The sequence below is a fragment of the Mya arenaria genome, chromosome 5 (assembly GCF_026914265.1).
Source record: "Mya arenaria isolate MELC-2E11 chromosome 5, ASM2691426v1".
Classification (NCBI taxonomy): Eukaryota; Metazoa; Mollusca; class Bivalvia; order Myida; family Myidae; genus Mya; species Mya arenaria.
In genome coordinates this window covers 71,544,033-71,564,100 of record NC_069126.1, presented here as the reverse complement: position 1 = coordinate 71,564,100, position 20,068 = coordinate 71,544,033, and the positions used below count along the sequence as shown (strand labels likewise).

At 33.1% G+C, this 20,068-nt stretch overlaps 1 protein-coding gene across 1 annotated transcript in view; it reads left to right on the top strand.

The window, feature by feature from the left end:
- The window catches only part of LOC128234650 (hemicentin-2-like), a 63,406-nt gene extending 43,799 nt beyond the window's left edge, over positions 1-19,607 (top strand). Inside the window, exons 8-15 of the mRNA XM_052949017.1 lie at positions 608-925; positions 1,209-1,517; positions 5,523-5,666; positions 6,398-6,419; positions 15,947-16,029; positions 16,906-16,921; positions 17,495-17,574; positions 17,808-19,607. Of these exons, the coding sequence (XP_052804977.1) occupies positions 608-925; positions 1,209-1,517; positions 5,523-5,666; positions 6,398-6,419; positions 15,947-16,029; positions 16,906-16,921; positions 17,495-17,574; positions 17,808-17,863 (1,028 nt within the window). The 3' untranslated portion in view covers positions 17,864-19,607. The remainder of the gene's footprint in view (positions 1-607; positions 926-1,208; positions 1,518-5,522; positions 5,667-6,397; positions 6,420-15,946; positions 16,030-16,905; positions 16,922-17,494; positions 17,575-17,807) is intronic.
- The last annotated feature ends 461 nt before the right edge of the window (positions 19,608-20,068 follow it).

Below are 20,068 nucleotides of genomic sequence, written 5' to 3'. Positions count from 1 at the left end.
ATGCTTATGTTGTATTAAGCATTTATCAGTAAAATAAAAATAATGATTTAGCTTCAAATCAATTCCATACTCTGTCCTTCCAGCCCATTATGTAAAACTGCATTCTTCTGAAGTAATATTTAATAAAGATGCATACCTATTGATCACTAACGTATAACAACATAGTTCCTGGTAACACACAAAAGTCAAATTGATCAATACAGAACCACATTTGTTTTTCAGAAATTATTAATTATATGTCCGACCTGATTATTTTTATCATTTTTACTTAAATTTGATGAGGATTTACGACAAGTGCACGCTAAAGTTGTTGTTTTTTTGTGTTTTTTTTTTTTTTTTTTGGGGGGGGGGGGTGTATTTTCTTTTATTTCCTCTGTTGGAGCATTTTGTTTTGTGTTACTATAACACATATCTTTATTTTTTGTCCCCGCTGGATTTTATTCCAGATTTTAAAAAGAAGGGGTAGTAAAAACTTCGAATGAGACCAAAGTTGACTTACTTCGACAAAGTACTATAAAATTATATCAAAGTAAAGCTGTTAAATAAAGTAAAATAAGTAAAATAATTAGTAATCCTGAAAACAAACAAATGTATGTTCTCCTTTCAGGTTCCACCAGACCGCCACCTGGAGTTGAAGTACAGCTTAAAGTCACTGCCCGCCTACATGGAAACTCAACTCTAGTCTATGAAATAGTCGCGTATCCTGTGCCCAAGCCTTCACTATTTGTTTGGATGCGGTGTACAAATCGCAGTTCTTGTGAAATTTTGCGGGATGAAATAAACAAGTTTGAAATTAACACAGAAGGTCTTTTAAGTACACTAACGGTACTGAACGTTCAGATGGAAGATTACAGAATGTACCAATTTTCGGTGTCTAACGGAGTTGGAGATACTCTAGTTGAATGGTTTCATCTTAGACCCATCGGTAGATTACTTAAAGTGTTTAATTATTTTTGTCTATATACCACTTGACATGGTTCTAGTATTACCTATCTATATTGTCATCCAAATCAGGATTTAATATAAACAAAGCTTAGAACCGCAACCGCTTTCGTCTGAATGTTTATATTTATTAGTATACTCGTATAAAATATGTTCAGAAGAGATCATTCATGAACACTGGCGATACAAACGTTTTTATACCAAATGTATTTCACATTTTAACATGAAAATCAACATTTTACAACCTCAGTTCACTTCAATTGCAGCTAAACCTGATTCACCAACGGACTTCCATGTCATTGAAGATACAATAAGGGAGACATTTGCTGTTTTGACCTGGATCCCGGGTTTCAACAATGGCGCTCCTCAAAAATTTCACATTTCCTATTGGAAACTGGTCGATGGCACCGGTTTTATAACACAAACTGTAAAACAAGACTATAAAACAGTGATGTATTACACAGTTGAATATTTAGAACCCGGAACCGAGTACATTGTTTCTCTCTTTGCGGCAAATGGAGAAGGCTCTACTGCATCGGTGAACGCTACTTTTCAAACACTTGATCGTATTTCCGGTGAGTGAATTTATCTCGTTTCAAGTGTCTCTTTACCTATTGTTTGATAAATATAAGGTATTTATGCACATACAAGTAAAATGTATTGAAACGGACACGAAATTGTTCTCGCTTCTTAATTTAAAGTTTGACAAAATTAAAATCATAAAAGAGCGAACATTCGAAGACACATTAAATTACATGTGTGCATGTTCCTATTATTTCTTTCTGGCATTTTTGCCGTCGGTGCCGATATTTATTAAAATGCTTAATAGGCATTCCGACACGCGGTCATTTCAGCAACATGATATACCCTACATATAACATATAAAACTCTTATATTGTTTCCTCTGTTTTTTAAAGGTCATGTTGTGTTGACATGCCGCGTGCCAATATTACCTTTTTAAGTTAACGTCGCCAATGAGTTTTATAACTCTGTTACTCGGGATTCCCGCTTATCATACTTCTCGAACGACGGTTATATATATATATATATATATATATATATATATATATATATATATATATATATATATATATATATATTACATCATGCACCTAGACGTAATTTGTCTACCGTATTTATGTCTAACTAGAACGATGTCTTGAGTGTGACATTGCACCGTTGAAGAAATATAATTAAAAATATTTTCAATATTACAATCCGTCTTTTTCGTCATCAAATCAACATAACATAACGTACACACGTATATTTTCCTCGGATAAGCGCTAATGGAAACATCTTTACAGAATGCAATTAATGTTCTAAATGAAATCATTCCAAATATGAAAATACTCATTTTATTTTGTAACCTTTATATAGCAAGCAAATCAATCAGTGACCAGCTCGAACTATTACCGTTCTCTAATCTCATATCACTACAATTTGCTAGTTTATAAATGTTTATATTGATAAAATTTCCCCAAAGGCTTTATAAATTCGGTACAGGTCGTGGAGAAAGCCATACTTACTAGTCTTATGTCCAGTCTGCGTCCTCTATTTACCTGGTCTGTGGTTTCAGTTGAAGCGCTAATTCCGCGTCCGCGTTTCCGAGTTACTCAAATATATGAGTATTTATGGGTTATTCCTTTGATTATGGCCCAATTTATTTTTTTCAAACTCAGTCATTAGATCATTCTCCGAATTTGGATGCAGTTTGCCTCTTCTTAAAACAAACCACATCGTTTTGGTTGCAAGCATGCTTTTGACCGTATGACGCGGCCTTTAAAATTGCCTTATACCATCACATAGGGATGACCTTTACGAGAGGATGATGCGGTGATGATTTATACGGGAAGCACATACGCCTCCTTCTTGTAACACATAGAGACCATGTAACGAACTAAGACAAGTCCAAACTTGTAGCTTATAGCTTCATCTTTTTAACGCTTTAAACGACAAAACTATCACTTCGACTCTGTCTTTGAAAATATTTCAAGCAGTAACTAAATACTGCTTACACACCCGCATCCATCTATTATTATATTGTTACTCTTGCTTTATTATTATTTTTTGCACAAAACGAATTTGTATTATATTATGATAACAAATGTCGGGTAGTGGGGTAGAACTTGCATGTTATTAGTATCGTTGTCCTAAAACTGATCTGCTAAGCCTCTCCATTGAGTTCATTGTAAAATTATTAATTAAGAGATTTTATATATTTCATGGCAAATAACTCCAATAAGAATCGACCGAATAAATAGTATTTCATTAATTAACTAGTACGTATTGTTCGACATTTTGGTTAAAGAACATTCTCATAACTCATTTTGTCTGCTTTTCTAGACTTGACTTTGCTGATTCTGACATGCATCCTTTAGTGACATTGCACACACTTATGAATATAGCGCTGTACGGTCTAAGGAAGCATGTCCTTTCGTCTTTATTTCGTAAGTCGTATGCCAAAACGTCAAATGTTTCACCTTCGACGTCATTTATTTTGTTTACACAAACATAATATTTGTAAAAACCTACAGCAGTTTAAATACAACTGTTATATCAAACCGTACAAAGTGGTTGAAGAATTTTATAGGCTTGTAATTCCAAATAGATTGAAAAGAAGCACACCATTTTCAAAATAGTCAGAAAACGAAAAACAAAATGGCTTCCTTTTAAGATAATTTTCAGCATATTTCTTATATTAGGCAAGTTTCGACATCCAATGAAAACGGTCCATTTCTCATGTCCTTTGTTTGGCGAGTTTGGTAGCCAATCAAAACGACGGAAACTTAAAATGGCCGAGTTTTGTTGATATTGGCCGAGTTCGGTCGATATTGGCCGAGTTTTAGAATATATTGTCTTCAATTGTCTTTGATTGGTACCGCGATTGTCCCCGTATCGCGTGTAATACGTAATAGTTGATTAATAATAAAGGACTTTACACGTGTTTATATACAACTATGTTTTAAAATAAATTGATATGAAATTTATCATTACAGTAAAATAAATCCCCCGCTCATTTCTCGAAAAGCTTAAGATCTATAAAAATAATTTTCTCGGCCTTGGTCGTCTAGTGCCTGAATATTTTGTTATTCATACCGGTATTTTTATAGCGCAATGACTTTATATCGGCAAAATATTTACAAGTGTGTATATCATAGTTTTAAGAGACTAAATTATGTTTGAAATAAAACATTATAATCATTTTTTTAGTCAAGATATTAAACAAAATAGCAATTAGTTTTATTTTCCGTAGTAGCCTTATTTGTATTATACTTAGCCTATCTGATTATTTGTGCGTGTTATATTTGCTGTTGCGATTGTGATCGCCAATGCAGTAAATGTTGTTGTTGGTGTTGCCGTTGTTGTTGCTGATTAGAATTATCGCAGATTGTGAGCTATCCGTGGTATAGCTATAACGCGGACTTTTTGTATTCCATATAAAGGATATACTTTGTGGTTATAATTCCGTTAACGACCAACAACGGTACATTTTTATAGCATATTCTCAGTGGTTTCTCTGTGAAATTTACCAGGGTTTCGGGCTGTATATTAATATTTTAACCCCATTTACACTACAAATATGATAAATTCTCCACATAACACATACTCGTTGTTAGCTGATGAATGTTCAATTAGGCGTATAGTCCTTAGAAGATTCTTCATACTTCAGTTATTCAGATTGTAAAGACTCTCTTAACCCAAACAAGTCTCTCATTGCGAAGTATTATCATCACCTTCATTATTGCTCGTACATGTTATTGCAGCCTTTTTTGAATAATTGTCGTACAATGGGTTGTGTTTGAAAGAGATGTGCGCGTAGGATTGTGTTTTCTGTGTGTTGACTCCTCATTCTGAATTACAAATAAGGTATAAAAATAAAATATGGATGGAGATCATGATGGAAAGGTAAATGCTTTATCATGTCAACTTATATTAATCCTGCTGTTATCAATACATTTAGATATAATATTTCAACTTAAGGTGGAACGCGACCCGAGTGATTTTTGAGGCTATGGTTAAAAATTGGTAAACCATTAAATAACATGTCCAAGTAGGGACAGTTTTTTGCAATATTCAAAAACGTTCTAAAACTGCGAATCCTCAAAGTAAACTTCTTACGCCAATATTAAAAAGTATGTTAGTTTTTATCTAGTATTCTTTTGCACTCCAACTGCAAAAGCTGATATTTTCATTTTCTTTTTTCAACAATGATTTTTTTTACGACAGGTGAGTCTTGTACGTTTACGAAGCTGTATTTTGCTATATCTCGTCTTATGTATTACATTTTTGTGAAAAAAACCGGCGTCATGTTTCACTGAAAACCTGTTCATTGTGCTGCAACAGTCTATAATACCGGGCAAATTACGATGCCCGTATTTAACACTTATTACGGAAATTTTAAGATCAGGAATTCCCGGAGGCAAACCGCAGATACTCCGACATCATACAAAAATAGTTCTGGGCGGAATACCCTTAAATACATCATATTTTAGTTAACCGAATATCAGAAACAAGTTTTTTGAGAAATAATTTACGTTATCGTTTTTTAGTAATTCATAGCGGTTTATATGTCTTTTTAGTTGATACAAAGCAGAGTCATTATGCTGTACCTGTCATCGGAGGGGCGACTGGCGGTAGTATTGGAGCGATCGTTGGCATAGCTGTCTTCGTTGTCCTTCTCAGACGGAATTACACAATAAATTGCAAGATTTCAAGAAAAAGAGGTATGCATACTTATGATTCGATATAATTTCTTGTGTACAACATCTAAACCGAATTTCATATTTTTCATATACCAAATTGCCGTTTTCAGCAAAGTTTTACGTCTGGCTTGTTAATGTCAACCATTAAAATAAACACCTTTTCATTAACGTAATTTAACAGGAACATCTATGATTGGCCCTTTCTCATCTACTTGCCATGAAAATATCTGGTTATCCGTTTAATTCAAAATCGTAATGTAACGTAATGATAAGCATTGGTGGGTTACATTGAGGATAGAGCAAAGCTAGTTCAAACTATGTCAAGTATTTAAATGAAAACGCACTGTTTTAGAGAACACATACCTAGGATAATACGTGAAAACATTCGTGAATGTATCAACTGTAAGACAATTATAGATATCTTAATGCTCCACACTCCAATGTTAACATGCTGGTTATCATTTGTCAAGGCATTGCACTTCTGATCTGCCATTTCCCTCATAGCACTTATTTACTTATGAATTAAACAACCTATTGAATAGATAATAAACATTATAAAACTCATATAAACTGAATCACACAGAAAATCAAGAAAAAAGTGTCGACATATGCGGTAAAGCCTTATAATATGACATACATTGATTTTATGATAACTTTATCCGCATTTCCTAATTTATGTTTAGATTTGGTGACAACTGTAAAGATACGTCTTTAAGTTCAGCTGAAACCTAAATCTCACTCTCTTTTTTCAGATGATCATGCTGAGCCTTGCATGTAAGTGTTTGTAATACTGTCAAGTTTTATGCGACGATTGATTTTAGATGTTATCATATTAAAGTAATTCATCATCATATTGTTACAATATCATCATAAAATGTCAGCACTATATTACAAAGACATAAAAAAATGCTATATAAATGCAGGACTGACAACCTGCATCATAATTATTTTAGAAAAAAAGTTAGGCGATCGATTAGAAAAGTTTTTTCTAGTATTTTGAATCTTAGTAGTTTTAAGTGAAAGTGCCTTGCATCACTCCTCCAAAATGTATAATATATACAAAAGGTAACTGGATACTGAGAGGTTTTGTTGAGAAAGGTGTGTTGAAAAGTTGATGTTCATAAACACAGTACTCACGTAAGATTATGCAGTAACTATTCTAAAAGTGATAAGCAAATATTAAGAATTTCGCCGTATCTTTATCTAATAATAATCATTGTACTTCTTAAATATATGAATATGAATAACATATAAAATAATGATTGCTTATAATACATTTTCAATGTTTTGGTAATTTAAGAACTGTTGCTTGTATCGATTTCTAGGTATTTGTTTGGGATATTGATGGGATATTTAATAGGGGTTTATATTTTGGAGTTTTAACTAACATGTCTCTATTATCTGCATTTCGCGGATCGGAATATATCAGCTACTTACACATACATGGTATCTATTAACAAATATTTTGCATCCAATGAGTGGTTTATTCATCTATATAAATATGAAAAACTACAGAAAAAAGATCAGTAGCCAAAGGTTTAAACTAAACACCGTTTAATGGAACCGGGTAAACGCCAAAAACATAAAACACAAAAAGAAAACAATCACAAAAAGAAACGTGGAACAACAGCACAAAACTACACAAACAACACAACATCAATTGCAAACTGTATTGGAAAAAGTGGCAAAAAGAGCTATGGCTATCTCAAACATGGTCGTTACGACATACTTACCTTAACAATGCTGATTAAAGTGCCACATTATATTAATAATATAGTCCTACATTTGAACATAGTGAGATTATTCATATAACAACAAATTTGATTTTTAATTCATTAAACCATGCGGACCAATGATAGAGTAAAATACCTTTGCTCAATATGAGCTATTAACATTAAAACGTAAATGTTTAGTGTGTTCATTGAAGAGTAAACATTTTTTTCAGGATTTTTAGCCAAACTTTGATAGATTTTTCCTTACATAAAACAGTAACAAAATATCTGCCAAGTTCTCCATGGAGATTATTGTTAGTTAAAACTGAATTTTATATCGATTGTGAAACAAGCTATTGCAATTTATATTAATCACTATCGTTGGCACGATGTCGCGAGAGAGTGTGGTCTTGTGTTGTGGGTGAAACCGGAGTACCCGGAGGAAACTAACTTGTCCGACTTGGTGACCACAAACCAAACACACATGCGCCAAGGCGGGGAACCCGGTTGAGAAACGAGTGCACTGACCACTGCGCTAACCGGATAACCAGTGTATTGTTCTACTCTAATGGATTTGAGTAACGTAATCTGTTCACTATCAGCTTCCATTAAATTAAAGAAACACAGCACTTCAGTGTCATACAATACAATAGGTAGAATCATAGAATCAAACAAAAGATCTCTGTCAAATAAAGATAGCAAACTATGATAGGCCTTTACAGTCTTCAGATTTTCAAAGCATTTGACGTATTTTCTAAGTAATTTAAATTAAAACAAAAGTAATTGAAATAATTGACACAAACTCTGGATTCGTTTACAATGTATATTGATTCACAAGCCCCATTTAACTCTGAGTAATAATAGTACATACAATCAATATGTGCCCTTAGACTAACTAGACCTGTAGTAAATACCACAATGACATAAACAAATGAAATTATAAACACGAGTATCATACATATTATTAAAAATAAAACATTGATAAGGAAATATCAGATTCAGTATATTAGCTTCAATGAAAATTCGGCACTATTATTATTATTGTCATAGGTCTTGAAACGGAAAAGACAAACAATCTGGAATAGCACAATCAAGCTGGTCAATGTTCAAAGTCTAATTGCGTAAAGTATCATGATCATCAACCTTTGATTTTCCTTCTCTGGAACATGTATGTTGTCTAACAGAGAATTGGAAACCTCCGAATAGTTCCTGCTTGCTGATATTTTAAATATGTTCATATATTTCAAAAATGACTTTGTCTTCACTCGACTACAAAACATGTGTGTAGCATAATGACAATTACATGTACTGATCAATATGTGTATTTATGTTTACTTAGTATCGATATTTAGGATGAAAGCTTTTTCAACTATCCTGTCACAGTTACAATAGTAAGACTCTTGCTACGGGTGTAACTTAAGATTACTAAATAGCTTCAATAACGGTTTTCATTATAAACTGTCTTAATTTCCGTTTTGTTTAAGTCAACCTTAGTGTTAACTTTATAATATTTGCTAGGCTATTACTAATCTGGATAAATGTGCTTTACTTGTATTTTACACAGAAAGCGCCAGAGTTTGTTTGTAATACATCTTGAGTAGATAACTCTGAATAAGTATCGTTCCTATGTGTTGTCAATTAAGACTACATCTGACTATCTATACATAAATATATGTGCATGGAATATGTTGTTTTTGTAAATGGTAACTCGAAATGTGTAATGTTCTTAATGTCCATCTATATAATATCATAATTTTCTTTTGATGTTTGTGTATATTATATCATCGATGTGTGTATAAATTCTTTGTATTCATCTGTATATATGTTAATCTCTTCACGTATGGAGAAATAAAAAGTATCTATCCATCCATCCATCCATCCATCCATCCATCTATCTATCGATGAGACATGAGTGAACTAAATTATGAACTTGGTCTAAAAATCAACAAATATTTTTTTTTGTATTTCATGCATTTCTTTTCCTATCTGAACTTCTTTGACAACTTGAGGCAGTCTTGTCAAATACCTTTTGGGAATATACAAAAAATATTGAAAGATTATTAGTTCAACTTAACCTAAAAGTTAGTATTCAGTAATATAAAAAAGCTTATTTTATTTTTAGTCTACATGTCATATGTATACAGCCACTTAGAAACAAGTGCAAAATCACGCTGATGTTTTGAGGCTAAATCATTGCATGGATTACTAAATACGAAGTATTGGCCTTCTTAGAATGTACAGTGCATTTGGCTTTATTCATATTCTCACTATTATGACAGAATCTGTAATTCAGGATGGGAAATAAGCTTCAAAAATAAGGTTAGGTAGATCATAATATTTTTTAATTAAAAAGTTTTAAGCATTCAAACCCACTAAATTTGTTTCCGCACAAACACATTTACAGATGAGTAATAACTGTTCAACAACTATTTGTAAAAGCCAGAACTCGCTGTAAAGGCATCGTTCAGTTCAATAAATGGATATCAACATCCCTAGTTAAAACGCTTACAGCTGTTGTTTTAAGAACATGCTAACCGATCTATTTTATGAGGACTGCATAATTTATCCCAGTGTAAAACCAACTATCTAAAATCAACCAACCCTCACTATGCCAAGATCTACAATATATTGAATACCACATCTCTTACTACCATTATACATACATCGATTGCATAATTTTATTTCCTGAATACACCTTTAACGTTTGATTTTGCAATGTGTTTACATTTTAGTGATTCCTTCTACTTGAAACTTTCAGACCTTTCATTTACAGATCAAGAATCAACTTTGTGTTTTGTTAATCCAACTGCATGATCAAGATTTGATATTATGATATATAATTTTTTACTATCTGCCTAATGCCCTGACTGTAGGTCAACAATACTGCTAATTTCCGTCGGTCATATTGTATCGAAAACGATGCTCCTAACGCAAACTAAAAATGGCTTCATATCACTGCTGTTCCAATTTGTACTAAGGATTCGCGATATAACAAGCCTTTGTCGTCCCAAAGCATTCCGATCCCCTCAGAAAGAAAACATGGCTTGTTATTATAAAGTGAGATGAGTGTCCACTTTTCCAGGTATTTACGATAATTTTCATTTTAATAGAAAGTGTAGCTAATTTTCGACGTTTCGTAATTCGGAAAAAACTAATAACTCCTTTTTTAATTACTTTTAAACAATAATTATTCGTGTATGATTCATTGCATATAGTCCTTTATTATTTGAATTATCTAAATAGGTTAAACCGCGCACAAAGGTCTGCTCTGCTCACAGTAAACCCAGTGATTTCATGAAAACCCTGACGGGAATGAAGTGTATTCGAAGAAGGCATGTCCATCTGTGTCCATCTGGGTTCAATTGGAGTGTTAAAACTCCAACAAGGAAGTCTCATATTTAATAACTTCATCCTGCTATGCAGCAGAGACTGAATATGAGGTAAAAATATAACTACGACGCTGAAATTGATTGTGTATATTTACATATAATTATTAATTAGTTATTACCGTAAAGGTGTGTTTTCTGTTTACTGAACTACAAGGAATAATCAAACAACATTGTCGAATGTATAAGAAGCAATGCTTAAGTATTGGTATTGAAGTATTCTTACATTAATGTATCATGTATATTGACAGTGACACAGATGATGAATCAACAGCAGCAGACATTACTCCGCAACCCCAGTCCCAGGCTACATTTGCCCAGATCACCAACTGAGTGCTGAAAAAAAGCTGGCCGAGGCAACTAAGCATATTGACTACATTGACCACTTGGTGGACAGGCTGACTGTCATTTGTTTTGGACTTTATCCTTTCAGCGCAGACCCGGCTTAAAGTCTGATCTACACAGGCATCAGTTCATACTCACTTGTAATGAACCTTTTCTAGCTTCTAAAACCCACTGCTCAGAAGATGACTAGGTGGTATCAGGCGTAGCATAACAGAATGTGAAATTTCGCAAAGATTAACACTGAATAATCATTTCGATCAGCATCGCTTCAACTAGTTGACCAGATTTTTTATGTTGTGAATATCCAACCTGGACATTTTCAAGGATTTGGGTGGTCGGTTTAATATTTCACAGTCTACATCTACTAATATCATGTTTTATCAGTTGGGTTCAATGCCCATCTGTGCATCTCGTGAAAAGTTTGACAATTTTATTCCTGAATGGTTTAAAGAACTTGATCCAACCACTCGTGTTATTTTAGACTCTACTAAAATTAAAAAACAAAACAAAAAACATCATCAGCACTGAGCTTGAACTCTAAATTTTACTCTCACTATAAGGGAGCAACAACATGCAAGTGCCGTATTAAACTTTTCACCAGCTCTTTGTGTAACAATTGTGTCGTCACTCTAAGCGGGATCTATATCTGATCAAAACATCACGCGCCAGTGTGGGCTTATTTCCTTCCTTGACAAATGTGACAGTGTTATGACGGATAAGGGATTTATAATCGGAAAGTTAGTTGCTCGGCGTGGTGCAAAGCTAAATATTCCCCCATTTTCAACCAAACGTGACCTATTTGGTAAAGAAGATGTCGAGGAAATGCAAATAATCGCAACGTGACATCAAACGAGTGAACGAATTCCACGTGTTTGTCTCGATATTACCAGTTGCAATTGCTGGCTCAACATAACAGCTTTGGATAGTGTGTTGCTTTCTGACTTTGTTCCGTGGAACATTGATCCAAGGAACTTATGCATGGAAAAGCCGGAGATGATCTTTATTTACAGTCTATCAAGGACTGAACAAGTTTACTAAATTTGGAACAGTATTTCAACTTCTGTTAAAAAGTGGCATACATAAATGATTATTGGTCTCAACATGTGAATATTTATGTGTGTTCATATGTGGTAATCCGCTATTTCTTTGAAATAAATGAAATTAAAAGTATAGTTTTCGTCCGTTGAATTCAATTAAAATTACGAAGACAGCATGCTTGAAAAGTTCCCATTATATATGGTATTGGAAAGGGATTGTCACGTTAAATGTAGACAAGATTATCGCTCGAATATATACAAATTTATTTCAGCTTAATTGTGAAGAAATAATTAAGCTTATTTAAACACTGACCCCAGAGTTGCTACATGGACCAAACTTACCAGTCCTAAGTTTCAATGTGAGAGGCTACAGTTGTTTCCTAATATTGCGTCGAACCTGGGACCACTTGGTCAGACGGAATAAACTGTACCTCTAAGTGATCCCAACTATAATTGTTTGATAAATGGCCAAAATGATGTTTTTTGCATAAGTACAAACACAACTAACACAAGCCCTTAAATGGTAAATGTCTTCCGGGCTTGCTCAAATTCTGAATTTTATATAGCAGGGCTTGTGAAAAAATTAATACCAGGCAATAATATAAGTATATTCGTGCTTGTTCATCCAATAGTCTAATTTGATGAGTGAATTACAGTTGCACAACTTTTATTTCAAAAACACATGATCTAAATAGTCAACACTATTTAAATTTTAACACCATTTTATACCGTGAACATGTGTCCCAAGTTCCAATTGTTTTGGCAAGTAGAATCAAATGAATTTCGCAAAATATAGTTTAAAACCACCAACCTATGCTGTTTGTTTCGACCAAAACAAGACATTTCTCATTCATGAATCAGTTTACACTAGTAAAAGTAAATTACGTAAACGAACAATTGTGAATCAAAAGATAATTTCCATTTTTACAATACACAATTTTTGGTATACAGCTCTTTTCCTGTGCTAAAATTAAACAAGACTGTCAATAAGGCACGAATGCTCGTCTGTATTTTCTAAGTTAAAAATAGAACATAACTACATTACGAAGACAGTCAGAGTTATGACTATTCCATTGACTTTATATGTGCGTTTCGTCACTGACAAAATGTGACTGTTACATTGGAATATCAAAAATTGTTTTTAACCAACGTTATAACATTTTGGCACAACGAAAACCACACCGAGGGTGATAATAATAGCCAGACGTTTGTTCTTTAAAAAAACAAACAAGCTAAAAATAAAGTTATTTTACAGAACTTAGTGTTTTATGTAACAGAAAAAAAATATTACATTGGCTCAACATTTAATGTACAAACATTTACACAAATGCCTTTAACATGTGGTCAAAGTAAAAATACACAATATTTTTAAGACTTTCGACCACAACTCATTGTCAAAATAAATTCGTTCAATGTGCATGTTATTCTGCGTCCAAACACAAAATCCCCCGGTGTCAGTCCACGATGGCCATTTGTCCCTTCACTTAAAGGTAGTATGCATACGATTTATTCAGGGATTATGTCCCATTACCATTATGCTTCAGAAACTGGGCATCTTTGTAATTTTCTCTCATTGGACATTTCACCTCAAGCATACCGATCCGTTCAGGTGAACATCCGTGAAATTCTACACTTTGGTTTATTAAATAACCACGCAGTTTTCATTCACATTTGTATGTGTGCTGTATTCCAATACAGCATTTCTTTCATTTTCAATGCCTTGCTTCATGGTCTGTGTTTGGACTTTTTCGTTGATGTCAATCGGTCAGTCAGAGTATAAAAGTCTTTTTTTCGGATGATATTTTCCATAAAGGTTGATGATGTTAGTCTTTTATGTCTGAGTTAATGTCACTCTGGACAATCACGCTGTTTCGTGGTCATCTGCTTGAGCCTGAGAAACTTTCAGATTATCCATGTTCATTTTCATTTAGTACCACATCAAATGTTTGAGATAAGTCATTGGTAGCGCTGGGAATTCACTTCCATCATCAATACGTTTAATTGTTCCGGCGAACTATGGCTCTGGATGTTGATGAGCCGGGCTACTTCCAACAAAAACATTACATAAGTAGGTTATTTCGGTTTCTACAGCCATAAAGTAATACGGCAGGATTTGGAGAAATTGAATGTCATAATGGTAAAATTTGTTTAAGGCCACATTAGGAGAGTCTCCATTAATTGGATTGCACTTTGTACTGCACACACATTGTTCTGAGTGTATAACATTTGACATCATCATACAGATCATATAAAATGTTAAAAATAGTTATCTGCGCTGTATGTAGAGCATCCTGGGTTCCATAACTGACTTGCCACATGCTAATTGAGTCTGTTACATTTGGTGTCAAAAGACGGGGGGGGGGGTGTAGTGCCATGTGCTTGTACAAATTTGTTTAATATATTACATGGAGGGACCACGGTGTTTCATCCCTTTTCATCGATTTGTAGCACTTTCCTCTGACATAACACCCTCTCTCGTTAACTTTCACTGAAAAAATCCCACCTGAATATAACATCAAACCTTGGACCAATAACACCTATTCCTACTCCAAGATCACAATATTAAACTGTAAGTGTCAATTAAATATTTGATCATAATAATCATTATAAAAATACTAATTAATTCTGGTGTTTTGTTTTGTAAATTAGCATCATATCAAAATATATCGATGTCTTCCTAGTCAACATAAAAAGCTTTACACCTCGATAACAAACGCAATCCAAGTAAGCAGGTTGTTTCAATTTATCCAAGGATGATATTTGTTGAAAAGATAAAATGTGTATTTTATGTTTTACCTTTCTCGCATGCCTGGTTGTACTTGACATCTGAACTTACCTTCTTCATCATGCATGTACGATTCATGGAAGAATTTGTAGCCTTTGTTTAAATGTTTTCCAGGAACTTTTTAATATTCTTGAATAAATGAAACCACATCAATCATTGGAAGATGCGGAACATTATTAAAATTGTCGTCCAACCTGTACCGCGTACAGCTGTTTTGACAGTCGCCATATTGATTATCGATAATCCATGCGTTAAGAGAGTTTTGGATTATTCTTAAACGAGTTGTGAATAAGGCCTATAGCTCACTTCTGTGCGGCTACAATTGCTCACTTATAGGAACATACAATAGCTCACTTCCGGCGGCTACAATTGCTCACTTATGGGATCATACAACTGCACCACCTTATGCTTACTCACACCTTTTTTACTGTGTATAAGAAAACACAACTGCGAATATACTTTTCACATCTTGAAATTCCGGGAATAATGTTTTACATGTACAAACAAAAATACATCTGCGTTGGCGTCATTGAAATTTTCGATATCGCAAAACTTTACGTTAAACATAATTTTATCTACATACATTTTGTCTGCACATGTTTTTGCCAAAACGCTTATAGCCTTTTCCTTAACAATGACAGATGCTTTCCAACTAGCTCTTTATTCAGTTTACATTTGTACACATACACAAATGCATGCGAATCACACATTTATCCAGTTAGCGCTGTAGTTAACGCCTTTGCATCTCACCAAAGCTCCCAGGCTCAATTTATATTATTTTATTACCAAAACATCACAAATACATATGCTCATGTAAATATAATATATCTGTATTGTCGTAGGATGTTGATAAGTTCTCCCTAGATGTCTTCTAGGCGCCAACCCCAGTACTTCTAAACAATGCTAACTCCATTACTAGTAAATCAAGTAGAATTATTATAGCATTATACTAAAACATATTGTAGTGCGGCAATACACATTATACTAATGTCGATGTAAAATCGTAGTTCGAAAGACTTTTTCATTTCTGATCCAGTGCAGACGATCTCGGATGCAATCAAGCCCAAACCGACGTGGCCATGTCCATGACAACGGATACAAGAGTTTACGATGCGCTAAGTATGTAGTAACATATAAACCCGTTATCGCTTTTTATGCTTTCTTGCGTATTTTGAGTAATTTAATGTATGCTGAAAGGACTATATCATTGTGAACCGATTTTCGTTTTTACCTATCTTTGCATCCCTGTGTATGTTTGCCTTTTTAATGACGACGAGGTTCCTATATCACCTGTATATGGTGTACTCATCTTGCAGTCGGTAAGATTTCTTAGAGTATGTTCCAACGTGAATGCTATTTGTTGCCGTAGTAAAGGGGTCACTGCTTAACTGATAATGAAAGCATTTAGATACTATTACTTGAGGAACATCTTTCCAAACCGATTTAACTGAAGTCATTATGCCTTTGAAGCATGTTCTTGGACAGGGTTTCTTGGACTCATCAGGAAATTCCTGAAGCCGAAGTCGAATTGGTTTTAATGTGCCCCCTCACATTTAATTTTTGTACTACTCAAATTTTTGTTTAAAATATACCTTGTTTACGCTTACTTCTCATATAACTGTAGCCTTTACATTTTCACCTCAAGGAGAGGTCTATGTTGAGTTTGCCACACTTGTTTTCCAATCCCTTATCCTTGTTTGTGCTTGTTGTTCATAAGTGAATTTACTCAAAAATGTGTTAAAACTTATATTGTGATTTTGAAAATTGAAAATAGTAAAACTATGTTTACTTCAGGTTAATGTTTGGCCATTCAAAACATTTGTGACTAAATGAAGTATATCGTCGCTATTTTCGAAATAACTATACATTTATTTCGATATTCAAATCGCATTTATTTTGATATACATATATTAGTAAACAGTGTAGAGATTAAAAATGTTAACCGTCGTGCTGTATACAATTATTGTTTAAGTTGGTTTTGTATTTCTGTTACAGATACTGTAGGCAACGGGTGAGTTTATTAGAACCACATTCCGACGTCTTAATATTGTTTTTATACGAGAGTGCATGGAAAGCTAATGCTTAAATATTCATTTTTAAGTTGCTTCTTTGAATTATATTTCTTTGGCTTTGAGTCAAATTTTAGGAATTTATAATTCAAATACAATAATGACTTGTCGATCAGTAAATCAGCATTATTTTGAACATGAACAATTTGATTTGTATATTATGAAGAACTGTTTTATAATTCAATTTAAGCAATCGATTTACTCAAATGTAAAATGAGAAATTTCCTTCCAAAATTGATTTGTTTTTTATTTCATTTGAAATTCTAAAACATTTGCATTTAAAAAGGACATTAATAAAGCGATTTCAGGTTGGCCCGGCGTTAATCATTTAAGAAACATTTTAGATAAACACAAAGAATATGTGCAAAACACAATTCTTTTATATGTCATTTTGTACATAGACGTATTGCTTCTCAACCGTCCTTTGTACAGTAGTCTAGTTTTAAAGCATTGTAATTTATTTGAATCTTATTATTATCGCTTAAGCTTTTGTTGTTTTAGCTTATTAATTTCAGACCTGATAATACGCGCGTGTATTCGTCGATTGAAGAGTCAAAATCAAATACTCAGATATACTACGAGAATGTAAAAAAAGGTAAACACTATGTAAACACTGGGTTTTTGTGTTTACCTTTCGTACTTTTGGATCACACTAAATGAAAATTCCTACAAATATAACTGATACAAAATTATGAACAAATTAATTGTCGACGACATTTTCAACACAAGCATTTATAAACAAATATTGTATTAAAATATGGTGTAAAATGTTATATATATATATATATATATATACAACTTTATACGACTCTTGTAATTATTTGGCAGAGAATCCCGTCTTCAAGAACAACGAGGTGAATTCACCGGTTCAGACAGAGCTTTAAGAAATACAACCAAAGTCTAAACTATTCGACTTTACATTATTATTTGATGGATATTACGAACTGCTTCTAGTGACTTTAGTTAAAAACGATCAGGAAAGTGACATAAAAAGCATAAAATAATTATTGTATCCATCCCATAATTAAATAACAAGTTCTTTGATGTGATATTTAATTACACATAACGATTTAATGTACTGTTGTTGTTTTTTTCAAATTATGCAGTTATACATTGTGCTTTGTCGGTATACCTTTCTGGCTTATTGTATTTTGTGGTTCTTGTTTGTGACGTCTGGTATGCAGCCTTATGTAAAAAAGAAGGAAAATAATGGAGCAAGAATGAGGTTGAGCGCTCACTAACTGGTTTAAAACTCACATAAACTCTTGTTCAAGGATCGACATAGGGCGGTACCTGAACGTTTGCTAGTACGCAAATATATATGCATGTTTTTTAATATGTCTGAATAATTTTGTTCATAATGGTTAGCTTTGACCGTGTGTTTTCAACAATTTCCTGTATTTGTTTGTTATTTTTCTATAAGACTTATCCCTGCATTTTTAGTTGTTTTGATTTTTTATATAAGTAATAGACAAACCAAAAATATTTGTTTTTTTATTAACGGTTACTACCATAAAGCATTCACACTTGCATATGGTCAAACCTAAATATTTAAATCATTTGCGTAGTGCAAAGGAGCGCTATCGAGAGTACATTCTTAACATGGAAGACAAACGAAACAAGCTGATTGAACCAACAGCTATGCACAGCTGCAAAAGTAAAGCTAAAAGTAAAAAAAAAAATCAATGACTGCTTTGCGCTTCTACATGTTTTTATAATCTAATTTGGATATTATATGCAGTTTAAGAACAAGTCAATTGTTGTAATATATATATGGTTATGCTTAATTAACGAATGATAGTGGTACTCAGTTCGAAATGATTTATAATGTTTATGCTGATTTGCTATTGCGTTTACATTTCAATTTGTAAAACAGTATAATATTAGAAAAAATGTTTTCTTCTCTTATCTTTAGGTTTCAAATATTGTTAAATCAATTTTAACGTCTGTACATAATTTGAAGAAAAAATATATACTTACTTTTGCATTTGAACAATTACTATTCAATAAATAATCGCTGAAGTGAAAGCTATAGTAACATAATATAGTCGGAAATTATCAATGCAATGTTGTCAACTTTCCCCCTAGATACTGAATTTGTGTTCTTATGATAAGCCTGCATTGTCAACTAGCCTTTAGGATTAATTTTAGGTATGTTTGGATCTCTCAGGATGTTGGGGATGTAAAATGTTTGTATATATTTCCAAGTAGCATATTACTGATTGCATGACGTAGAACTGGCACAACGATATAGGCATATCCTCCTGTTGTGACACTAACAATTATCTTTAACCGCGTTTAGTTCAACCGAAATATTCAATAAATATATCAATTAATTGTGACCGTAGACACATATTGATCAAAGGACCCTTCTTCAAAGATAGGACGAACACTAGTACGTTTTAAATGTTCAAATCATAAATAAATAAAATACTGAATTGGGCAAAAATCATAATGTGTATCGCAATGACTGAATTTGTTTGAGTTGTTTCAAAATTCACAAGTTATTGAAATGAGCGTATTTCCATACCAGTTCCCCCTTAAAGTGGAAATAAACCATATCTTAAAATGGTACAATAGTTAGAGAATTCAAACGTTTAATAATCTTGTTGTAATAATAAATTCTTTATTAAACAGGTTGTTTATTGTATTTCACGAATAATGAATGCTATGAATTGATTTTACCATGACTTTGAATTATCGACAAACTTGCAACGTCTTCTACCAAAAAGGCACATACCTTCAACTAAAGATGCTCTCCGCCATGATCATGTGCACGACCGAATTGAAAATAACGATGTTTTGTATACTACAGCATCGACAGTGTTCAAGTTGTGAATGAATTGGTAAATTTGTGTTGTTATCGTTTGATAAACGATTTATGTGACATTTGATTCATAACCTTATAGTTGGTTTATCCGGAAGTATATATTCTAACAAGCGAATTGTATGATTGCATAAATTCTGACTTTGTTTTTGTAAAATGTCCAACTGAGTTCATGCATAACAACTTGAGCGAATATGGTAGTTGATAGAAGAGTTGCTAAAAGTTTCTATTCTCTCCTTGGACCATAATGTGGGAAGGTTTA